The sequence below is a fragment of the Cupressus sempervirens genome, chromosome 3, assembly GCF_028749045.1.
Source record: "Cupressus sempervirens isolate cs-2001-9-10 chromosome 3, ASM2874904v1, whole genome shotgun sequence".
Lineage (NCBI taxonomy): Eukaryota > Viridiplantae > Streptophyta > Pinopsida > Cupressales > Cupressaceae > Cupressus > Cupressus sempervirens.
In genome coordinates this window covers 390017790-390040627 of record NC_143120.1, presented here as the reverse complement: position 1 = coordinate 390040627, position 22838 = coordinate 390017790, and the positions used below count along the sequence as shown (strand labels likewise).

General features: G+C 36.4%; 1 protein-coding gene across 2 annotated transcripts in view; it reads left to right on the top strand.

The window, feature by feature from the left end:
* Positions 1-22623, top strand: part of LOC149566656 (F-box/RNI-like superfamily protein) — a 28606-nt gene extending 5983 nt beyond the window's left edge. Inside the window, exons 4-5 of one of the 2 annotated variants that reach the window (XM_089819976.1) lie at positions 2234-2332; positions 21953-22623. In XM_089819976.1, the coding sequence (XP_089676102.1) occupies positions 2234-2332; positions 21953-22150 (297 nt within the window). In that variant the 3' untranslated portion in view covers positions 22151-22623. The remainder of the gene's footprint in view (positions 1-2233; positions 2333-21952) is intronic. The other variant, XM_089819977.1, reaches the window with a different exon arrangement.
* The last annotated feature ends 215 nt before the right edge of the window (positions 22624-22838 follow it).

Here is a 22838-nt window from a genome sequence, read left to right as displayed (position 1 = left end):
ATAATTTCCATAACTATCTAGAGAAGTGTGCCTAGCTTTAGCTATCTGTAAGTGTGAGTTCCAATATTACAGGGCTTGCAAGGTGTACAATGCACACCTAACCTAAGTTCTCCTACCTTTTGTATACATTGCAAAGGGGACTACAACATAGATTAATAGTTAGGAGCAGAAGTATCCACAGCCAATTTGTACCAGTGGTATATCTCAGTCCTTGCAATCTTTGTCAGCAAATACAGATCATTCTTCTATCTCTCCAAGTTCTTGATGGTTATCCTCTCATATATCAATGTCTAGGCTCAAAATGATAGTGAAAATCATTTTGGTTCTTGGGAAAACAAATGGCACTGTGACCATTACAGTCAATCCAGACTATATCATGTCTTGGGCCCACATTTAAACGTGGCCTTTGAAGCCATTGCTATCTAGCAAGTGTGAGTAGTTGCCATGTACTTAGTTTTGTAGTTGAAAGAGCATCCGTGACTTTCTTTCTATTTTGTGAAATTTAGTTTCAAGCACCTCATATTAACACAATAACAACTTTTCTAGATGAATTTCGCCTGTAAGTTTTTAAGGGAATGAAAATTTATGCCTAGTTTTATCATCTGTGCACAAGTATTGGTTAAGTTGGAGATAGCATGCCAAATATAATTCTTGTTTATCAATTAAGCAAAATTGTTATGGCATATTTAGCAGGGAAACCATTTTTTTCCGAAATCTGTCATATGGTTTGTATGTTAAGGAAGATTTTGAAAGACTATGCATTCAAATACAGAAAATCTATCTAAATGACTTTGTAAGGAAATTTAGCTTTGCACTTTTTGTTGCCGTGGAATTTAATTTTGCAAATTTCCCCTATATAATCCAGAATGACTTTTACTAGATGAAATTTTCCTTGAAATTATGAAGCCAACGAAGAGTTATGTTCAGTTTTATCTTTTGTTCACAAAGTGTTTTCTAAGTTGAAAATAGTTTGACAATTAGAGATGCTATCTTTTAAATTTTTCAAACAGGCGAAGTTGATTATGCAGGTAAGCTTGACTTAATTGGAGAAACTACTACCAAATGCGAAATAATTTTAATTAACAAAGGTTTTGGAAATGTTATTGTACTGTAAAATTTCATGTGTATGAAAGTTAGAAGTGACAATAAAGTTCCCCACTTTATGTGCTTTACGTCCACAACTTGTACAAGGAGCATGCATTCATGCAGTGCATATATAGACAAACAACATTTTACAATTGTTTATATAGAAAATGGTCCGACTTAACCTTTAAAAACCGTATGGGTTTCAAAAATTTCCATTTATATGTGAAATTAGCACATGAGATAAAAATGCAGTTCTTCCTTTCCTACCAGACGATATTGAATCTAATCACACGATTCCCCAAACACCCGACCAATTGTCCAGGCTAGTTAGAAGCAGAGCTGTATGTAAATGATAGTATCTCGTGGTATGCTTCTTTATGAAAAGTTAAAACTATATATTATTACACCATTTCAGTGATGACAACCATTATCATTAACGCACTTGTGTGTCTGTGACACCTATTGATTATGCACTGCAAGATGCTCCAGCAGACAGCCAATCCATCATAAGGTCTTACAGGTGGTGTCTTTCACTTTCCAATTCATAGTTTGTTTTTCCAAAAGGGAGAGTTTAAAAAAACATTTGGAGAAATGCAAGTAGGAAAAAAAAAATTATCATAAGGATCTGTGTTTGAGTAAAGGAATTTAACTCTATATCATAATATCTGAAATTGTTTACTACCAGAACAAAAGCACATTATCTTGGAGTTGCTCATTATGGAGAGGACTAATATCTTTCAACCATGTCAGTTTTATTAAATAATTTTACCTTCTGTGCACTTTATAGAACCTGTTGTTTATGTGATACAAAAGGGTTGAGTGGCCAGCCAACCGTTTCCCACTATAAGTTTTTGTAGTTTCTGTTTATCCTCAATCTGTACTAAACAATTTTTCCAGAAGGGAGAGGAGTTAAAGATCTTATCTGGAAATCTCAAGTAGGAAAGTACCTATTACCATTAGGATCTTGTTCAAATAGCAATATAACTTTTCATCATAGAGATGACAGCTTTAGTAATATGATCAGTCAGAATAGGGCTATGAGTTTTCTTGGTTCTGTCTAAAACATTTAGAAAAATTGTGGTGCATTAGTTATATAATATATTCATTTCACATCGAGTTATTATTCTAACAGTATCCGAGCATTCAGGTTTCCAGGGCCAGCTCTTTACAACATCTGAACATTGGTGGCACCTTTATTAGTGATGATTCTTTGTTTGCAATTGCAAGTCATTGCCCTCAGTTGAAGGTAATTTTTCTACATAAGATTCCCTTATTTGCCTTCATTGGTTTCTGTAATTTTCATACTTTATGAAAGCTATATCTATTGCCTGCTTGGATTGTGCTTATTAAGTACTAAGTATCGTGTTCAATATATCACCTGAGCTCGTGCATGGATCTAAAGTCTTGACAAAAACTTCTTTATAAGAAGAGAAAATGCATTATGAAACCAGTTAACCTGAAGTGTTATTTGTGCTTAAATACAACCAAAGCCAAACTTCCCTTGTTTGAAGAACTTTATGGTAAGAAATGTTGATGTTTGGTAGCTTCAGTCGGATAAACCTATGAATATATAATATATATAATTATATATGAGATATAAGTTCATTATTATATGAGAGAAATTAATATAATAATGATACACACACACACACACCCACCCACACATATATAAGTAATTTATTTGATGTTATATTAATTATCTAATTAACGAATACACGTCCCATGAAGGGACCTGTCTCTTCATGGCTTATGCTCATTATAAAAACAGGAGGTTGCTACCTTTGGACATACCAAAAACATGGCAGTGCAAATACATTTGCAACAATACTCTTCTAAAAACCAACGAAAAATAATATAAGGAAAAACTTTGAATTAGGGTTGGGTTTAATTTGACTAGCCTTTGATATATAGCTTTGCCTTTATTTGCAGTTCCTAAATTGACTAGCTAGTGCGGTTCTGTAAGAGTATATGCTACTTGTGTTTTCCTTCATTGGGCGTGTTTTTATTACAAATTACTTGTTTGTTTCAACTTTTTACAATGTAAAATTGATTCAAACTTTGTCTCCTAGTGTGCATTAGTAAATGTTGATTGATCAAAATTTTACGGTGAATTGAAAAGTTTGCAACATCTGTAGGTTCTTGATACAGAGTCACAGACAACAATTGTGGGGCTGAAATCAACAGTGGTTATTTTATACAATATGATGAACCTAATATACTAACCAGTGTTCTGCATAGAACATGTCCCTTGCATTTCCTGTGTCTTCTAAACCTAAGGTTGTCAGCTCCAACTTAGAAGCTTTGTGGATCATGGTGTTGAGATCAATACTTGGTGAGAACTTGGCAAACTGTTTTTTGACTTGGACCTGGACTCTGCAAAAGAAAAAATAAAGATTCATGCAAAAGTTGATATAAGAAATAAAATTATCATTCTTTGTTATTTTTATTGTTTTCCCAGCCACTTTCTGAAGTTTTAAGCAGACTTGCAGGTACTTGAAGTTGAGACTACCTAATGCTCGCTGAGTCTGGACTTGCAATACTATGGTTTGGATATATCCATGTAAAAAAGAAAAGAAAATGATTCCTATTCAGATTTATTGGTTTTTGGGCCTATAACTTAGTATGCTGCAAATGCAATTATTAGAGCTCATGGGCAACTTACCGGACCAAGAATTTTCCACTGTAATAAAAATCCCTCCCCACTTTTTCACTTTGTTGCGAAAACTCCTTAAAAAGAAAAATGAATGTTCTCCTACAAGTTAAACTATGAGATTTCATAACATTTTAGGACTTGTCCTTTTGAATTTATTTCAATTTTCTTCTATCAAATTCTCATGTTACTGATGAAAGAAAGAAATACTCTCCTAAAGGATATGTCTTCAGTGTCTACAGGATTTTCTCAAGAGAGGCTTCCTCGAGTTATTATCCAATTGGTCATGGTGATGAGCCTATTATTTTTGTTAAAACTAGCCCGAAGAACATGTCCATTTGTAGTTGTATGGTCTTTTAATCTTGGTCTAATGCAGCTCAGTCTGTTAGTGAATTTTTGCCATGGACCATCCCACCCTTTTTGTTTTGTGGATAGGACACTAAATTTTCAATTCCTATTGACTTTGTGAACCAAAAACTTGCATTAGAAGTTTGTATTTGGGGGATTCCCTAGTGAGACCACCTTTAAGAGGTGCTACACAAAATAGCTTAGTTGTTGCCCAACCTACCTTAATTGCTGGACATCCTATGTTTTAGGATGCTACAACTGTACAAGACACATTTTGTCTTTTGTTGAGTGGCTGTTTGACTTGACAATGGGCCATTTCCATTTTGACTGTTTCCACTTCCTGTGGCATTGGTTATGGCTACACGGTTGTTCCCTTTTGGCAATAAATTTGGTCACGGACTTGCATGTCCTTGATGATCCCATTGTGGGCAGCTACCTTCATATGGTGGTGGCAATGATTATTTCAGCAGTGGCATTTCACATGCCATAGGTCGCAAGTGGTTGATGCAAGGCATAGCAACGACAGAGTGGGCAGTTTCTTGGCTGACAGTCGAATGGAGAACATTCTGACAGTTTGAGGAGAGGCAAAAAATAGCATGACTTTGTAAATGTGAACTGAAATGTCAGAGGGAGTGAAGACAGTTAGTAGGGTGTTTCTTGGATCATGTATTTGATAGTTGGATGCAGTTATGAATATATCTTGGCAGGCTATTCCTCTTCAAGTAGCTTTATTCTTTCCCTGTGTTGCAGGTAGGCTAGTTAGAGTGCTAGCAAGAGAGAAGGTTGGTAGGTTAACAGGCATTTTGCTGGCTGGAAAATTGGAGTCGAGGTTTGTTAATAGTGAGTCGGTCATTGCTGAGATTCGCTAGACCTGGTTGGTAGACTGTTGGAGTCACGGGGAAGAATTACATGGAATGCAAAACTTGTACAAGTAGGAGGTAGAGGCAGATATGACCGAATCCATTTTACAAGTGGCAGAGATTGCTAGATATCTGCAGAGTTGATTTTTGACAGAGAGCTGAAGCCATGAAGCTAACTAGTTAGCTGAGACTAGTTTTGGAGATGGTCTGGATAGATGTAGAACATGTTGCCACAAGTGTGGTGGAATTTCCACTGAGCATTGCATTTCAGCAGAGTTTACATGCTAAGTTGTTGAGAATGCAACAAATTCCAGATTGTTGCATGTGGATAACAAATATTGTGTCAGAGGTATTGCACTTCATTTTCTACTATTGCAAGTAGGGCTACAGGTTTATAACTAATTTTAGGACACTCTATAGGTACATGTACGTTCCATTCAGGCAATGTAAACTTGTAGTACCGGTGAGTAGTGATCTGAGGAGTATAACTCACTCTTCCAAGAGTTATTTTGCACTGCTGAGGTTTCTCTATAGTACAGTATTGTTTTTGCATGTGTTTGCAATTGACTGTAACATTGCATTTATTTTCTGCATTTGAGATGTTTATTTGTTAAAGTCCTTATATGTCAAAGGCAGTCATTAGTGATGGTAAAGTGCACACAAAGGTAGTAAGGATCATCTTCTTTTAATCCATATGTTCAGTACCAGATTGTGTCATAGCTTCCCCAAATTTATGGCTCACACTGCAAAGACATAATATATCCCGTCCTATGTTTTTAATTGATAATCTCTTAATCTGTTTGTGTAATGTCTATTTCGAGCACCAGTATTTTTCTTCCATCATTGGTTGATCTTTCAAACTTTTATGAGAATACTTCTAAATCCATAAATAGATTAAAGCAAATTTAGTCCTCCCACTAGAGATTAAAGCGAAATTTTCTGCTACTGCTCTCAGTAAGCTGAGACAATGTATGAGAGCAAAATAAAATACAAAAGCATAAGGTGGAATTGTCATACATTTCTCTTCAAGAAACATTCAAAGTATCATAGCTATCAGGAGACCTGTCTTCTACCCCCTAAGATGTGTATCAAAGACCTCCGGTACTGGAGACGTCCCCGGCAACGTACTGATGCACAAGATTCTTCTGGTTGCCATCTCTTGGCATCTCCAAAGTCTCCTGACTTGAAATTGATGTCTCCTGGCAACAAATATAGGGCATAGGTGTTATAAACAACTCTAATTCTCATCCTCTACCGTCACCCTTGCAAATTCAGTATCACTATCTGTTAGAAATGATAATGATAGCTGCTATAGTCTTTCAATCAATCTGCTCAGTTGTCTCTATAGAAAAGGCTCTTCAATGATGTACAATTTTTCACTTTAATTTTGGTGTCATGATTCTCTAACCACTGTTCTTTTAAAGAGGTAACCAGAATGGTAATAAGAGATGTTTGTGTAACATCAATTCAACTATTGGAAATAATGGAAGCCACTTTATAATCTCCTGCTTCCTCAAATATCTCCTAGGGGCACATCCATGCAAACCTTCACTCTCAGAATAACAGTACAAAATTTCTCATAACCACACATCTCATAACCTTTGGCATGTGGACCAGTATTGAACTATCAATATTTTTAAATTTCAATATGTAATCACAATCTAATATGCAATATGTCTTGTGAGTTTTGAACTCTTTGGCACTGACATTTGACTTTCGTGTATTTAAACATTTAATGTAAGGTTATACTTAACCACTGTTGTTGTTATCAGAGGCCTATGTCATCATATTCTGTAAAAATAATTAAATTATATTAAACCAAAGTTGGCATCTTCAAGTACCCGTCTCCCATTTTTGAAAATTATTTGTGTTAATTCTGTAACTCTAGTAATCGTGACTGATCTGAGCTACAGATCGTACAGATCCTGTAATGCATGAATATCCTTAGTCGGATTTGCCTCTTTAATAACCTTAGATGATTAAACTTATCGGCAGCCTCCTTAGGAGCATTTAATAATGTTTTTTTGCATGGTTGTTGTTAGTATATTACTAACTAATTATGTTTTCTAGGAGACGTCAATCATGGAATATAATCATTAGTTTATTCATAAGGGACAACCTAGAAAGAGACATGTCCTTTGAAAGGACATGCCTCTTGGGTGCAATATAAGTATGACGTAAGGATGAGGTTAGAGAACACACAATACACAATCAAGTCTGCTCCTCTACATTACTGCCTTATGCAATTTATTGCAGGGATAAGAACATTTCCAGAGTAGTTATTATACTATTGGTAACACTTCATACAAGTCTAATATATAAAGGATCATCTTCAACAAGTAGATTAAAGGCATTATAAAATTTAGTTGTTCAGAATTTGCAGAAACTTTACAAGGTATCAAAGCTCTGGTAATCGAACCTAGGCATTGCAAATTGACAATCAGATTTAAATATCTAGCGACTCCTACCTTCAATGGCTAGCACAATCAGACCCAAAGATAGGTTTGATGGAAAAGAACACTTCGTTGCTTGGAAATTTAGAATCATGATGATTCTTGAAGACAATGACGTAATATAGTTTGTCGATAAAGAATCTAAGCGATCTGATGCTGATCCTCATAAAACTATCTGGATTAAAGGAAACAAGATAGCCATGCAAATCATATCGGATGGGGTTGAAAATGAAATAGTACCTATGCTAATGAAATGTCAGACAACATTTAATATGATGAGTGCATATGAGGTTAACAATGTGACTAGAACCCTTGCACTAAAAAGGCAACTAAATCATATACAAATAAAGAAGAAAAAACTTATGAACTCATACTTCCTAAGGGTGGCTAGTCTAAGAGACGAACTTGCAAGTATAGGGACCATAATTGAAGACAAAGAGCTAACATTTATGGCTATAGATGGGTTATCGGATTCATAGGAAACATTCTCACAAGAGACAATCTTCCAGACTTCAATAGACTTAAAGGAGATTAAGAATATAGGAAACTTAAGAAAGGAGGAAAATTGAAAATTGAAGATAAAGAACTTTATGTTCTTAACACAAATTCCTATAAGGATAAGAAGAAGCACTTCAAGAAGAAGAAGGGTAATCAAAGAAATGACAAACCTAAGAAAGATTTATCCAAAATAAAATGCTTCAAATGTGAAAAATTTGGACACTATAGATCTAATTGCCTTGAGAATTCAAAGCAACAAGTAAACTATACAAACGTTACTAGGAAAGAAGAAAACTATGATCTTGAGAAACGTGTATTGTATTCTACACTATCAAACGAAGTATCAAGCATAGCATGGGTGATTGATAGTGGATCATCTCGACACATTGCAGGATTCAAAGAATTACTAGACTCGATATCAAAAGGAGTTAATGGCGAAGTTACCATAGGTGATAATTCCAATCATTTAGTCAAAGGAATTGGGAACTGCACCTTGAAATTGAAGTCGAGTATTTCTCTCCATCTCAAAAGAGTACTCTATGTATCAGAAATAAAGAGGAATCTAATGTCTGTTACAACACTTGAAGATGATGGACATAATGTTGCATTCATGAATGGTAAAGTGATGACCTACTCTAAGAACTCTTCATTTAAGAAATCGAAGTTGATTGGTCAAAGAAAGGGATACTTGTATGAATTAAACATAGAACCTATTCAAGTCTTAATTCATTAAGCTGTTGATATAAACGAAATGTGGCATAGAAGGTTAGGACATCTAAGCTTCAAAGCCTTATCAACTATGGAGAAGATGGTTATTGGTTTGCCTAAGTTGAATAAAGATCATTCAAGCATATGCAAGGGATGTGCCCTGGGTAAGAACACCAAAAGTCCATTTCATGATAGCACTAGAAAAACTAACAATTTTTTGGAATTAGTCCACTCAGATTCATTTGGACCTATTCCTTCTCTCAGAGGACTCTTGTACTACATACTTTTTATAGATGATTTCTCTAGGGAAAACATGAATCTACTTCTTAAAATGTAAAGAATCAAAAGAAGTCCTTAAGATATTTAAAGAAATCAAAACTTTAATTGAAAACTCATTAGGATACAAAATTAAAGATTTTTGGAATATATGGTTGAGTCACCCCTTCGGGAAAGTATATGTACATCATCCATAGGGACTATTAAGACATAATCATAATCATTATTGTAAGCATTGTACTTGGAGTGCATATTGTGTATATGAATAAAGTATTTGTTCCGTGTGATATCTTATGGTACTACATGCGATAAGTATCCTTTTACTTTGTACAATAAACATTTAGCATCGTTGCCGTTGCGCATGAAGGACCAACGGGAGGACACATGGGGCCGGATACAACTATGTGGAAGATACTTCTGGCAAGGTTATGGTGGCCAGCCATGCACAATAACACCAAGGAGTGGGTCATTGCTTGTGATACATGTCAGAGAGCTGGAAAACCACTGAACAAAGACTTCATGCCTTTGAATCCTTCACACGCACAGGAGTTATTTGAGAGATGGGGGTTGGACTTTGTCGGACCCCTCAAAGTAAGTAAAACTAGAAGATGTAGGTACATTGTGGTAGCGATGGAGTACCTCACCAAGTGGGTAGAGGTGCGGGCCCTACCTGACAATTCTGTGGTAAGTACAACGAAATTTATTTATGACCAAATTATAACAAGATACGGGATTCCACTACAGCTAACAAGCGACTGTGGGGGACACTTTGTCAATCACATCATCCGACTACTAACCACAGAGTTCAAGATCTATCATTCACTGTCAAGCCCTTACTACCCGAGAGCCAACAAATAAATAGAAGCTACGAACAAGATCCTAGTCAGGGTGATTTATAAATCTTGCACAATCGAAGGAGAAGATTGGGAAGAAAAACTACCATCAATGTTGTGAAGCGTACCGCACTTCATACAAAGTAACCACAAGACACACTGTTTCAGTTAATGTATGAGCAAGAGGCCGTGGTACCGATGGAATTAATGGTACTGAATTTAAGAATCACGATTGAAAATAAATTAGAAGATATGAAAAGTCTGAGGGGGAGATTTTATAATTTAAATAAACTAGATGAGCGACGATTGCTAGCACAATGGGCCATGAAAGTTACATAGTACAGGCGAAAGGCATGGCATGATAAGCACTTGAAATTAAACAAATTTGAAGTACAATGGGCGCAACGAGATCAGACTAGGAAAATTCAAGGTAAAATGGGTAGGATCGTACAAGATCTGTGAAGTTGGCGATAATGGAGCAATCAAATTATGGACACTCGACAGGAAGGAAGTACCTGATGCAGTGAATGGGTTGAAATTAAAAATCTATCATGAAAGAAATAACACACCCCCACGGAGGAACAACTGAGAGACGATATAAAAATAATAAATATCAATGTATATATGTAAAATAAGTGTAAAATAAAGAATTAAAATTTTCATAATAAGCTGAATACTATAAAGAGATAAATAATAATATGTGAAAAAAGGGAATATTATAGCAAGCATGGGAGTACTCAATACCATACAGACATCAAGAGGAAAAGAGCACCGTACGACTATTAATGTGACCTTTATATTAGAATACCGTACGATATAAGAAGGTGAAGGAGTGATCACCTTATGGTATAAGGTGGTGAAAAAGTGATCACCGTATGGAAAGAGAGCGGAGATATTGGCACCGTACGACCATCAAAGAGCAGAAGACCACTGTATGGAACTACTTGGAAGGGAGAGATTGCTATACATCGTATGGTAAACGCAAAGAGGTTGCAAAGAACTATCGATATTGTACGGCCTGGGGGTCACCACATAAAAGCATCGTACGATAACAAGGAAGCATAAAAGAAACAGAAACATCACTGTACGACTTAGTAATTGTTGCTGCATGACCTTTTGATAGGAGACAGGGGCATTGTATGGCCAAAACAGAAACATCACTACGACTTAGTAATTGCTATCATATGACCTTTTGATAGGAGACATGAGTGTTGTACGACCAATGCTAGAGGAGGCAACACGACCGTACGGTGTGATAAACTCAGGGGGAAGTGCATCGTACGGAGTTTTGGGAGACTGTACAACCCTATAGCAAATAGGAAACAACATCAAGAAGAGTGCAAAGTGGATACCGTACGGACACAAGGAGACGCAGAACAAGGAGCAAATGTAACAAGGAACACTTAGCAAGTGAAACAATACTGTACGGCTTTCGAATTAGAGAAGAGGATATAGACAACGTATGAAACATAGTCGTACGGTCATATTAAAGCGTATGTAGAAGGTTATAAAACATATATCACACCAGTCATATTTCATTAAGGCATAGGAGACACTTTAGCTGTACAGCCAGATAGAGCATTGGAAAGAGGAGTTGCACGGATCTGTATGGACGTCACCAAAAGTAAAAGAAAACTTCGGAATAAGTTGTACGAAGGCAATTGACCTAACCATTTTGTCTTCTTCAAGCAAAATGACAAAAAGGTGACAGTTATGCATTTAGCCGATAAGAGGGCTTGGAAAAAGAAATTGGAAGAAGATTCAGCAATAACTACAGACATGAATAGGAATGTAAAGACCTTGCCATCTAGAGTACATGTGGCAGGAGGCACAAGTACAAGACCAAGCAAAAAGAAAGGGAAGCAATCAACACAACTGGCTGCAACAGATAATCCCATAGCACAGAGTGTTTCATTTGAAGGGTTGAATGGAGCAGAATGTAGGAAGTGGTGGTAGGAGACACCTAATAACCATCTAGTAAAGGCTAGCATCCAGAAGGCATAGGTTGAATGGGTAATACAAATGCCTGTATTTTTGTATTCAAGACTATGAAAGGTTTTTGCACAAAATGATAGAAACATACAATAGGTTCTCTAGAACCAATACATTTTCCTATCTTGGATGCAACTTGATAATATCATTTAGACTGACAGACTTCACATGAGTATTTAGAATACCTAGGCATACACAAGGGGGAAAGAAGATTGACAACAAATCGAAAAAGTTGAGTCGAGAGGTAAAGGCACAATTGATACAGTTGGTATGTGGGGATTTGATACAAATGGAGCAAGAAGCTCTCACGAACACGTCGAACGGTAGAGGATTGAAGAAGTCCAATGTGCAGGAAGGGCACTGGCGTTGTCTTATGGATGTAAAAATTCGCCTCACAAGATCCAGTCGTGCTTCAGACATTTCATTCCTGTACGTTGCCATGATGAATGGGATCCTACATGGAAGAGTGTATGACTGGGTTACATTGTTGGTAGAATGGATGTACAAATTTATGACACTGCAACAAAGACATTCTACATGTCATACTATGCCATTGGGCTATTCTTGGAGGCAACGATGCCGATGATCTCCAATGATGCATTGGAGGCCAAACCAGGACCACTCTCGCCAGGCGAACCCTTGATCATGCAGTGGAGGCATCTCGATACACTTGGCAGCAAGATCACGGTCGGACAGAAACGATCGAGATCGGATGGAGGAAATACTGATAGCAGTCGCAAGGAGACTTCTTTTGAGGAGAGTGAGATTGATGAGGAGGACAAAGAGGATCAGGTGGAAGTAATTACAACTACACCATTGAGATTTCCATGGCTTGCACTCTCAACAACGACACACTTGGTTCTAGTAGGTACACATGGCATTTTGGGGTTTGGCCAATTCAAACAACCAGTGGTGATGACTCCGGCTATAGTTGCAATTCATCTTGCTATAGAGACACTATCCATTCCAGAGGCATTAACAGAGGCACATCCGTCAGCATGGAGACAATCGTTTTGAAGGTAACGATGGAGCTACTCAAGAGGTTTTGCCAGCCATACTAGAGGCTAGGACTAAGGTACTTGTGCCTGATGGGGGGATGGACACTCGGGAGGGAGTGATGGAGATATCGGCAGGCAATAATGCGAGAATGTCGGGTGTCCACTTGGATGTGGTAGGATTGGATGCAGTGGTTACGGTGGATACAACATTGTTAGCATCTCCCAAGGAGCCAGACAGAGAGAGTAGGATTCAGAGGCTGAGAACGTACTTGAGTATGAGGTTTCGCTGTATACCAGCACCACGAGCAACATGCATTCTCACACCTACGAGAGAAGTAGCTCCAGAAGATCCTCTACAGACATAGGTGGAGGAGAGTAACCCAACGAGACAGACTGATGGGATACCACTTAGCGCTGTTGAGTGGATGGCGGGAACAATAGAGACGACGATGGGTGCCCAGTAGTAGCCGCTAGTAGCACCAGGAGGACAGTGATGAGAGAGGCTAGAGAGGCATTCTTCGCTGATGTAGTGACTCTAGCAACTCGGGCTCGCCAAGTGGTGGCCTCTGCAAAGATAGAGGCCCTAGATTTAGTAGTAAAGGAGTTGGAGAGTGTGATATTTTTCATGAGATTAGGATGTTCGGTAGCCTTTACAGTTTGTTTTGAGGAGTGCAGATGGCCAAGCATAGAGACTGCGGAGATGTGTTGGATTGGGCCACCATGAGAGAGTCAGGTATGGAGAGCCACGTAGAGGCTTTGACTCAAGAGATAGTCGAGATATGTAGGGATGCGTATTATAATCTTTGGAGCCAGGCGGACCGGGCAGCAACAGAGAGGGCTTGGGAGAAGTCAGCTACTAGGCTAGCCGCGAAGAGGGCAGCCTAGGAATCGGAGAGGATAGCATTGTTAGCTCGGCAGAGTCAGCTAAAAAAGGTGGCAGCAGAGAAGGAACAAATTGGCAGTAGAGAAGGAACAGTTAGCAGTAGAGGAGCAGGTGGCAAAGGACAAAGAGAGAAAGCTTGGAGAGATTGTTGAAATGATGCAATCAGCTTTAGAGCTTTAGATGGAGGTTGAAGTAGAATTGAAAGTACGGAAGGAGCAAGTGTATAAGCTACGAGTAGAGCTGAACGAGCTTAGAGCACGAACGGCTACTACACCAAGGACGCATCCCTCTTCTTAGTGTCTAAATATTGATGTAGTTATTTGTTTTGGTTGTAATTTGAGTATTGTTGTAAGGGTTGTCTCTATTTTGTCATCCGAAGACAACTTTACTTTTTGGGGGGTATGATGTTGTCTACAAATTCTATATTGTAGCCGATGGGTAGAATTGTATCCAAAAAGGCGGGTGATGGTTGAGTCACCCTTCGGGAAAGTATATGTACAGCATCCGTAGGGACTATTGAGACATCATAATTACTATTGTAAGAATTGTACTTGGAGTGCATACTGCGTATATGAATAAAGTATCTGTTCCGTGTGATATCTTATTGTACTACATGTGATAAGTAATCTTTTACCTTCTACAGTAAACAAGAAGCAGGAATTAAGAGGGAGTATACTGATCCTTATAACCCACAACAAAATAGGGTAGCAAAAAGGAAGAATAGAACAATTATAAAAGCAACAAGAGCTTTGATATTTGATCAAAATTTAGAATATTATCTTTGGGCAGAAGCCTCTTGTACTACTGTCTATATCTAAAACAGAAGTCCTCACTCCCACCTTAGAGATAAAACTCCTAAAGAAGTTTTTTCTAAGGTTAAACCAAATATAAGCTATGTTAGGATATTTGGGTATCCTGTGTACATACATGTTCCAAAAGAAAAGAGAACTAAGTTAGAACCCTCTAGGAGGAAAGGTATTTTTGTCGGGTATGCTTATAGAATTTTCATACCTGATCAGAAAAACATTGAACTTAGTAGGGATGCAATATTTGAAGAAGATTTAGCATTCAAAAGAGCCTTTAGTTCTGAAGATCCTTCATATATACCTAGTTCTGAAGAAAATCATGAATCTAAGTTTCAGAGGGAGAACATTGAAGAAATTGAAGATGAAATTCAAAATCTTAATCTTGAGGAAACTCAAAATCCTAAGAAAAGACCACTTTAGGCTATTAAGACTATAGAGGAAGCACAAGACTTCGATGCACCATATGGAACCTTCAAAGAAAGCAAAAAACCCAAAAGATTTTCTAGTTATCTACCAAACATGAGTGATTTATCTAAATCAGAACCAACCAATGTTTTAGATGCTATTAAACATACAACTTGGAAGGATGCTATGACAGAAGAATACCAATCCATTATTAAAAATGATGTTTGGGAAATTGCTCCAAGCCCTGGAGGAAAATCTGTTGTTTCTTCTACGTGGATATTTAAAATCAAGCATGTTGCTGACGGTAGCATTAAAAAATATAAAGCCAACTTTGTAGTCAAGGGATTCTCTCAGAAGGAGGGAATTGATTATGAAGAAACCTTTGCTCCCCTTACCAAATACACCTCTGTAAGGGTAGTCTTAGCTATTGCAGCACTGAAGGGATGGAAAGTACATCAGATGGATGTGAAAACAACATTTTTGAATAGAAAGATTACATAAGAGGTATATTTGGAATAAGCTGAAAGATTTGAAACTCATAACCCTAAAGTCTTTTTTTGTAGGCTCAAGAAAACTCTCTATGGGCTTAAACAGGCTCCAAGGGCATGGTATGAAAGAATTGATAAGTATCTCTCCAGTTTAGGATTCTCTAAGAATGAAGCTGATCCAAATCTCTACTATAAAAAGGATAAAGATGATATGATCATTTTGATACTATATGTTGATGATTTACTAATAATAGGTGATGATCATCTTATAGATCAATGCAAGAAAGATCTAATCAGAGAATTTGAAATGAAAGATTTAGGACTCCATTGCTTCTTAGGATTGGAAGTATGGCAGGACTTAGACAACATCATACTTAATCAAGGAAAGTATACATTAGACATCTTGAAGAGATTTGGAATGTGGAACTGTAGACCTATGTTTTCTCCTATGGAGATTAATCTACATAGACTTAAGGAAGCAACAGCAGAATCACCCTCTGTAGATTCTACTTTTTACAGACAAATGATTAGGTCTCTTATGTACTTGCTAAATACAAGACTTGATATTTGCTATGCTATTAATGCTTTAAGTCAATTTATGTGTGAGCCAAAGGAGATTCACCTAGTTGTAGTCAAACACATCATGAGATACTTACAAGGCACTCTTAACCTTGGGCTCAAGTATGAGAATGTTAACTTGGACTTACATGGGTACACAGACTCAGATTGGCCTGGAAGTGTTATTGATAGGAAAAGCACTTCAAGATGTTATTTTAGTTTAGGCTCAGTGATGATATCTTGGATATGCAAAAAGTAGGCATCAGTAGCACAGAGTTCCATAGAAGCTGAATACATTGCCGCAGCAATGGCCTTTCGGGAGCTAGTTTGGCTTAGAAAGTTACTTGTGGGAATATTTGGTCAGCCCATGAATCCTACTATTATTCATTGTGACAATCAAAGTTCCAGCAAGCTTTCTGTGAATCCAGTTTTTCATAACAGGTCCAAGCATATTGAAATTCCTTACCATCATGTAAGAGATATGGTAGACAGGAATACTGTAAAATTAGAATACATTTGCATTGCAAATCAGACAGCAGATATTCTTACCAAACACCTCTCTCAAGTGAAGATAGATCACTTCAGGAAAAGACTTGGTATGGTTGAATTATAATACATTTGTATTCTTTAATTATTATTGAAATAATTTTGAGTTAAAATTATTATTGTCAGGTTATTGACTATTATGGGATCCACCATTTGTATTCATTATTTAAGAGGTGAGGATCTTTGAGATAATGAACACTTGTATAGAAGACATTATGAGAGATGACGATCTCTTAGCTAATGTACTGAACAATAGAGAACTACTGTTAGATCTGGATGAGTTCAAGATCACATTGTGATATAAACATTTCCACGTCTATGAGTCACAACTTGGATGAAGGAAGAATTTAATCATTCTCGAGATTTTATCTTGTGAACTAGCAGATCTTAACTCAGGATCACATCGTGATATAGGCATGCCAGTACCTATGAGTCACAACTTGTATAAAGGAAGAATTTAATCATTCTCCGGATTTTATCTTGTATGTTGCATTCCATGCAATACTATTATCACTAGTATAAGTGATGAGTCATATCATAGGTATAGTAATATGACATAGTATCATGTGTTCAATGATACCACATGCTTAGAAGATTCAGATAGATATAGAGTATCAATCTATGCTTATTCATCTTAATTGATGATGCTAGATATGTTATCTCTTAGTGTGATTATCGAATTAAGAGGGTGTGTTAATTTTGTAACTCTAGTAATCATGACTGATCTGAACTACAGATCATGTAGATCCTTAATGCATGAATATCCTTAGTCGGATTTGCCTCTTTAATAACCTTTAGATGATTAACCTTATCGGCGGCCTCCTTAGGAGCATTTAATAATGTTCTTTTGCATGATTGTTGTTAGTATATTACTAACTAATTATGTTTTCTAGGAGACACCGATCATGGAATATAATCATTAGTTTATTCATAAGGGCTGACCTAGAAAGAGACATATCCTTTGAAAGGACATGCCTCTTGAGTGCAATACAAGTATGAGGTAAGGATGAGGTTAGAGAACACACAATACACAATCAAGTCTGCTACTCTACATTACTGCCTTATGCAATTTACTGCAGGGATAAGAACATTTCCAGAATAGTTATTATACTATTGGTAACACTACATACAAGTCTGATATATAAAGGATCATCTTCAGCAAGTAGATTAAAGTCATTGTAAAATTTGGTTGTTCAGAATTTGCAGAAACTTTACAATTTGTACCTGTACCAATGCCAGTACCAGTGTCCAGGGTCTTAAAGTACCCCCGTCTCCTAGGAACCTTGGTAAGTATAATATCACAAGATATGGTTGTCATACATTTCTCTTCAAGAAACATTCTAACTGTGGCCAATCTTGTGTCACCTTTTCTTGTACAATGCCAGCTTATTTTATACCTATTCTTGGCCAAGTCTCTTGTGTCGCCTTTTCTTGTACAATGCCAGCTTATTTTCTACCTCTTCTTGGCCAAATCTCTAGTTTTGACAATTTGTTTACGAACAACTTAGTGAAGCTCTAAGTAGTCTGAGACAGTCTCTGACAACAGCAGAATAGCATAGGAGATGAGCATCCATCTCTGGAAGTTAACAATTTATCTTTGGCCAATATGTTGTGGGCTTACTTCTCTTATTTGATTGACAGCTTATTTTTCTTCCTCCTCTTGGCTGCTTCTCAACTTTCAACAGTTTACAAGAAAACAATGCAAGCTGGCATTTATAACTTATTTGGGTTTTTAATCAATAGAGTACATTGTACCTGAAGCTATTGATACAAAGGCATCAGTTATGTTCTGGCCAAGTTGTAAATATCTCCTGTAGTGGCTAATCTAGAAAACTGAGTCAGTTGTTGACTTAAGATTTTTAGAGCGAGGAATACCGTTCAATCTTTCTTCCTTGTAATAACGATGTTAAGTTAGTCCTGCTGACATGTATGACAAACCTTAACTCCTAACCTGATGCTCTCTCGCTAACTTAAGGTATATTGACTTATACATGAAAACACACTAGACATCACAAGTAAATGAATAAAATAACACTGTAAGAGTTTGATCACTAGTAGCAACATGTAGTGCTCTTTTCAATGTTACAGTTAGGGTCATTATATTGTAAAAGATTACTTGGACTCTGTTCTTGCTTGCAAGGGATCCTGTTCTTGATAAACCTAAATCAGGGAGAGAAGACCAAGTGAATTTATTGAATTCCTGAGGCACCAGCATATTTTATGTAAATTTGAAAAGTCTGGTCCAATCTTTGTCAAGCTAGTGTCAAGCTGGCCTCCGGCTGCATTAATCTCCCCTAGCTTTTTGTGTGTTAGTCTAGAAAAGTAATAATACCTATGAGTTTGATTGGCTTACATTTGTCAATCATATATCATTCACTCTTCATTTATTGAAAATGGGACTGGATTAGCGAGTGCTGTGAAGCCTCATCGTGTGATTTGAAGTTTTTGTTCATTAGGATGTTATGTGTTATGGCATTTGAATTAGGTACAAAAAATCCTCCAAGTTCATATTCAATGGTTCACAAGAAAGTTATGGAGCTAGCAATAATGCTCTTAAAATGGTTGAAATGATGAATAATAGTGTTGCAGGGAAATATTACTTTTGCTAAAAAACTATGGCCACTCCAACACTACTCAAGAGTTTACCAAGTTTTGGGAATACAAATTCATATGTTGAGTAACAACTACTCCTCCTCTTAAACTATTACTAGCCAAGATATTCAAATCCCAACTGACTGCTGACATACTTGTTGCATTTTGAATGCCATTTTGTCTCTTAAATTTCCCATCTAGTATAACTCTAGCCTTGAGTAGTGGACTTTAAATCAGTTAGAACTTCTGTCTTTATGGCTAGCTAGAACTGCTTTGTATTTTTTTAACCATGTACTTTCATTGAGATCATTACTTATGGCGTGTGCCATTTGTATGACTTCTGAGGTATTTAAAATTTGAGATTGAATGAATTTGAAGACTCGGATCTTAATGCCTAATGGTAAGGACATTTGCTATTTTGCTAAAGGATGCTTGCAAGTGTCTTTGCATTTTATAACTACCCTGGATTTTCCTCTACTTAAAATGTGTAAATTGGGACAATCTTCAGAGCCGTTTTTAGGTTGTACTGTTACTTTTTCATGTCCGTGCCAAGATGTCAAAGAACTTTTATCCTGAAATGATAGTTAATGATGCATTGAGGTTGCTTTAATGAGTTCTACTCTTAGTCATCATGTCATCTTGATGTTCATATATTTGATAATGATAAAATTCGGGAGTTTTGCCAATGCAGAACATCGTAGTAATTTTTTCTGATGAATTTCTTATCGACAAATTCTAAATGAAATAATATATAATGGAATTTTATGATAACGGGAACAAATACACTAGGCATGATAAACTATTTATCACCTTGATGTTTTGCACAATGCTACTCTGGTCTAGTTAATAGTAATATTAATAGCTTGGAGCAAGAAATGCACTAGAATAAAGCAAATGATTACTAGTTCCAAACATTTCAAAACTTCTGGAACAAGCTAAAATCATGAAAGCATTAGATGCTTTGGCAACATTGTGTATGTGCACGGCTTCAAATTATTGATGGATGCAATGTACTTTGATTTTCTACAGGCTCATTTAATATATTCATGTTGATCATTCCTGGCTGCTGCCCATTTTAGTTCTTTAATCTAATATGTGAATTACATGCTGCAGCATCAAATTTATTTATTTCGATGTCTTCCATTTAGTATAGGGTAATGCGGAGTTGCCTATGTTCCCTTCTAGGCAGCCAATACATTATTGCACAAATGGGCAATGGCTTCCTTTACAATGCCTTATGCCCTTAGTAAAAAGCCTTACGCAATGGGTGTCACCATCCACTATGGAGATGTCCTAATTTTAATAAACTGTTGTTTAGGGTCTGATTGGTAATGTGAAATTCGTTTTGAGCATTGCCATCTTATACTATTTCAATTTAGATTATTCCTAATTTATAGTTAATAATTTTCAGCTAAAAACTGAAATATTTCATTCATAAATATGATAAAATCATGTCTCAAAAAAATAGAAAATATATTTGTGACATTCCTACCTGTGCTTAGTATCTCTCATAAGCCAGGCAAAATATTGGTTTTTTGCTATAAATATTTTCACACAAGCCACATTGACCAATTTCTTTTTGAATCCCATGAGTCATGTTTCATATATTTTTATTTCTCCCACAAAGATGTCTATTCTATTGTTTTTCATTATCTATGATAAATGAGAACATCTCTAGAACTCAGAACTTTGGGTGACCTCTATTCACGTGCAGAAAATGTCCCTTCAAATGCAGGAACATACAATAGAAATTTCTCGAATATGTCATAGTTTCATTGATTTTCTTTTCCTTTAAAAGATAATAACTGGTTGACAAGCATGAGAAAAAGAAATTATTAGCAGCAAGGTATTACTCTATTTTTTGCATGAGCGTTAACAGTTTATGTAGCAGAAATTTTTCTTATAATTACCAGGAGAAGAAACTGTAAGGATTAAGATGTTTATATTCATGGAAAATCTATGAATTGATTGAAATGGAAAAGATGTCTCCCCCATTGTAGTAGCTTGTGCTAATATACTGTGCACTATAATTTTAACACTTGAATTTATGCATCCAGTTGTTTATATAGAAGCTTAGCTATCTCCAGTATCTCCATACATTGAATGATGTCTCTCTCTGTTTCCATCTCATGTATCCAGGTAGTTATGGTACAAGGTTTTCTTATAATTTATTTTAACATGGTTTCATTAATATAATGTAAGCTCTCCCAAGTGAAACAGTAAAGGTTCTCTAGTTTCAAGGTGGGGATTGATTGCTTACTAGCGGGAGCAACTAAGTTTGCAAATGCAGTGCCATTAAAAGTTGCTACTTTACGTTTTCCAATTCCTCGATCCATTTAAGTTTATATTTCACAGGCTCTGATCCCTTTCAACTTGAAGCTATTCAGTAACCATATTATTTAAGCCTCTTATAAGATACACTGAAAACAGAGCCAATTCATACTTTTTTGATGTTCAGCATTTATTTAAGGCTTTTTTAATCTTCAAACTTTATACTGCAAGCCATGTGGATCTACTTTGTGTTGGACTTGGAATTTGTCTAATAAATTGGTCTATTCCAGCATTAAATTATGAAAATTTTCCATATCAGTTTTGTTCTTGTCCTTATAAACTCTTTCAAATAAGATGGCTCATGAACATGCACACTCAGTTGATTTTAAGCTATTTTTTTGTTTCTTCCTGGATTCCCTTAATATCTTTTTTTTAACTGCTATAAGCTTAAATTATAATTGATTTCTTCCACCCTATGAATTCCCTCCCACCTAAGTGGGACACCTAGTAATTGGGATTGGGATTGGAGTTGCACGCACCCCCCTCCATGATCCATAGGACTTAAGAATGAAAAATTTTCTTGATCCTCACATCAAGCATTGATAAACCAATTGATCTTCCTTGTTGCAATTTCAATTTTGATTTGGGTTTGCAATGGTCTATAATATTGACCATCAGCTGTTCCTTGTAATGTACTGCAGGTGCTTATACTTTGGAGTTGCCGCCATGTAACTGAGAAAGGCCTGTTTGCAGTGATTAGAGGATGCCCCAAGCTCAAATCTATCAATATCTGGGGCATGAGTATCTCATCGAGATGTTGCATGGATTTGCTTACTATCAATCCACATCTCCATATAAAACCTGGAGGAATACACATACAGTTGGCACAGCAGCTCTGATAAATGATGCGGGTATCCACAATTTACCAATCTAAGTTGCAGTTCATTCTCTTGAATTTGCTGCTTTTGTTCTGTTGGCAGTAGTGCTATGATTGATCAACTGGAATCTTGCAATCCATTTAATTCATGTTTATGTAAATACTCACTGTTTTGTTATATTCATTGGCTATGTGAACATACTAATATTGTTGGTTGACCTATATTTTAAGGGTTTATCTATAATGTAAGGGCGCTATATTGATTCTTGTAGCCAATTCCGAAGTGTGCATACTTAAAATGCCTAAAATCTGCAGACAGGCCTGGCATGTGGAAGTAGTGTCTAATACGATGGGAACTAGTCATTGCAATCTAAGACTTCCAACATGAACACGGTCAAAGCTGAACACGTCATCTGATTGTTCTTTTGGTAATTATTATTTAGAACATTGTTATATACAATATTTATATAAAATTGAACAAAGATTGACATCCCAGCATTTAGTTCATGTTGATTATACACAATGTAACTTCTGAGAAATCTATTGCGATTGAAAAAAAAAGAATTTAGAGGAATTTTATGTCAATCACGTGAGCTTAGAGTATATGAATGGAAAACCAATAAAATTCTTTCAAATCTATAATATAACTTAATATGAACTAGAAGTCTAGAAAGGTGTGTGGAATGACAGCCACATCATTAGTCATCTAA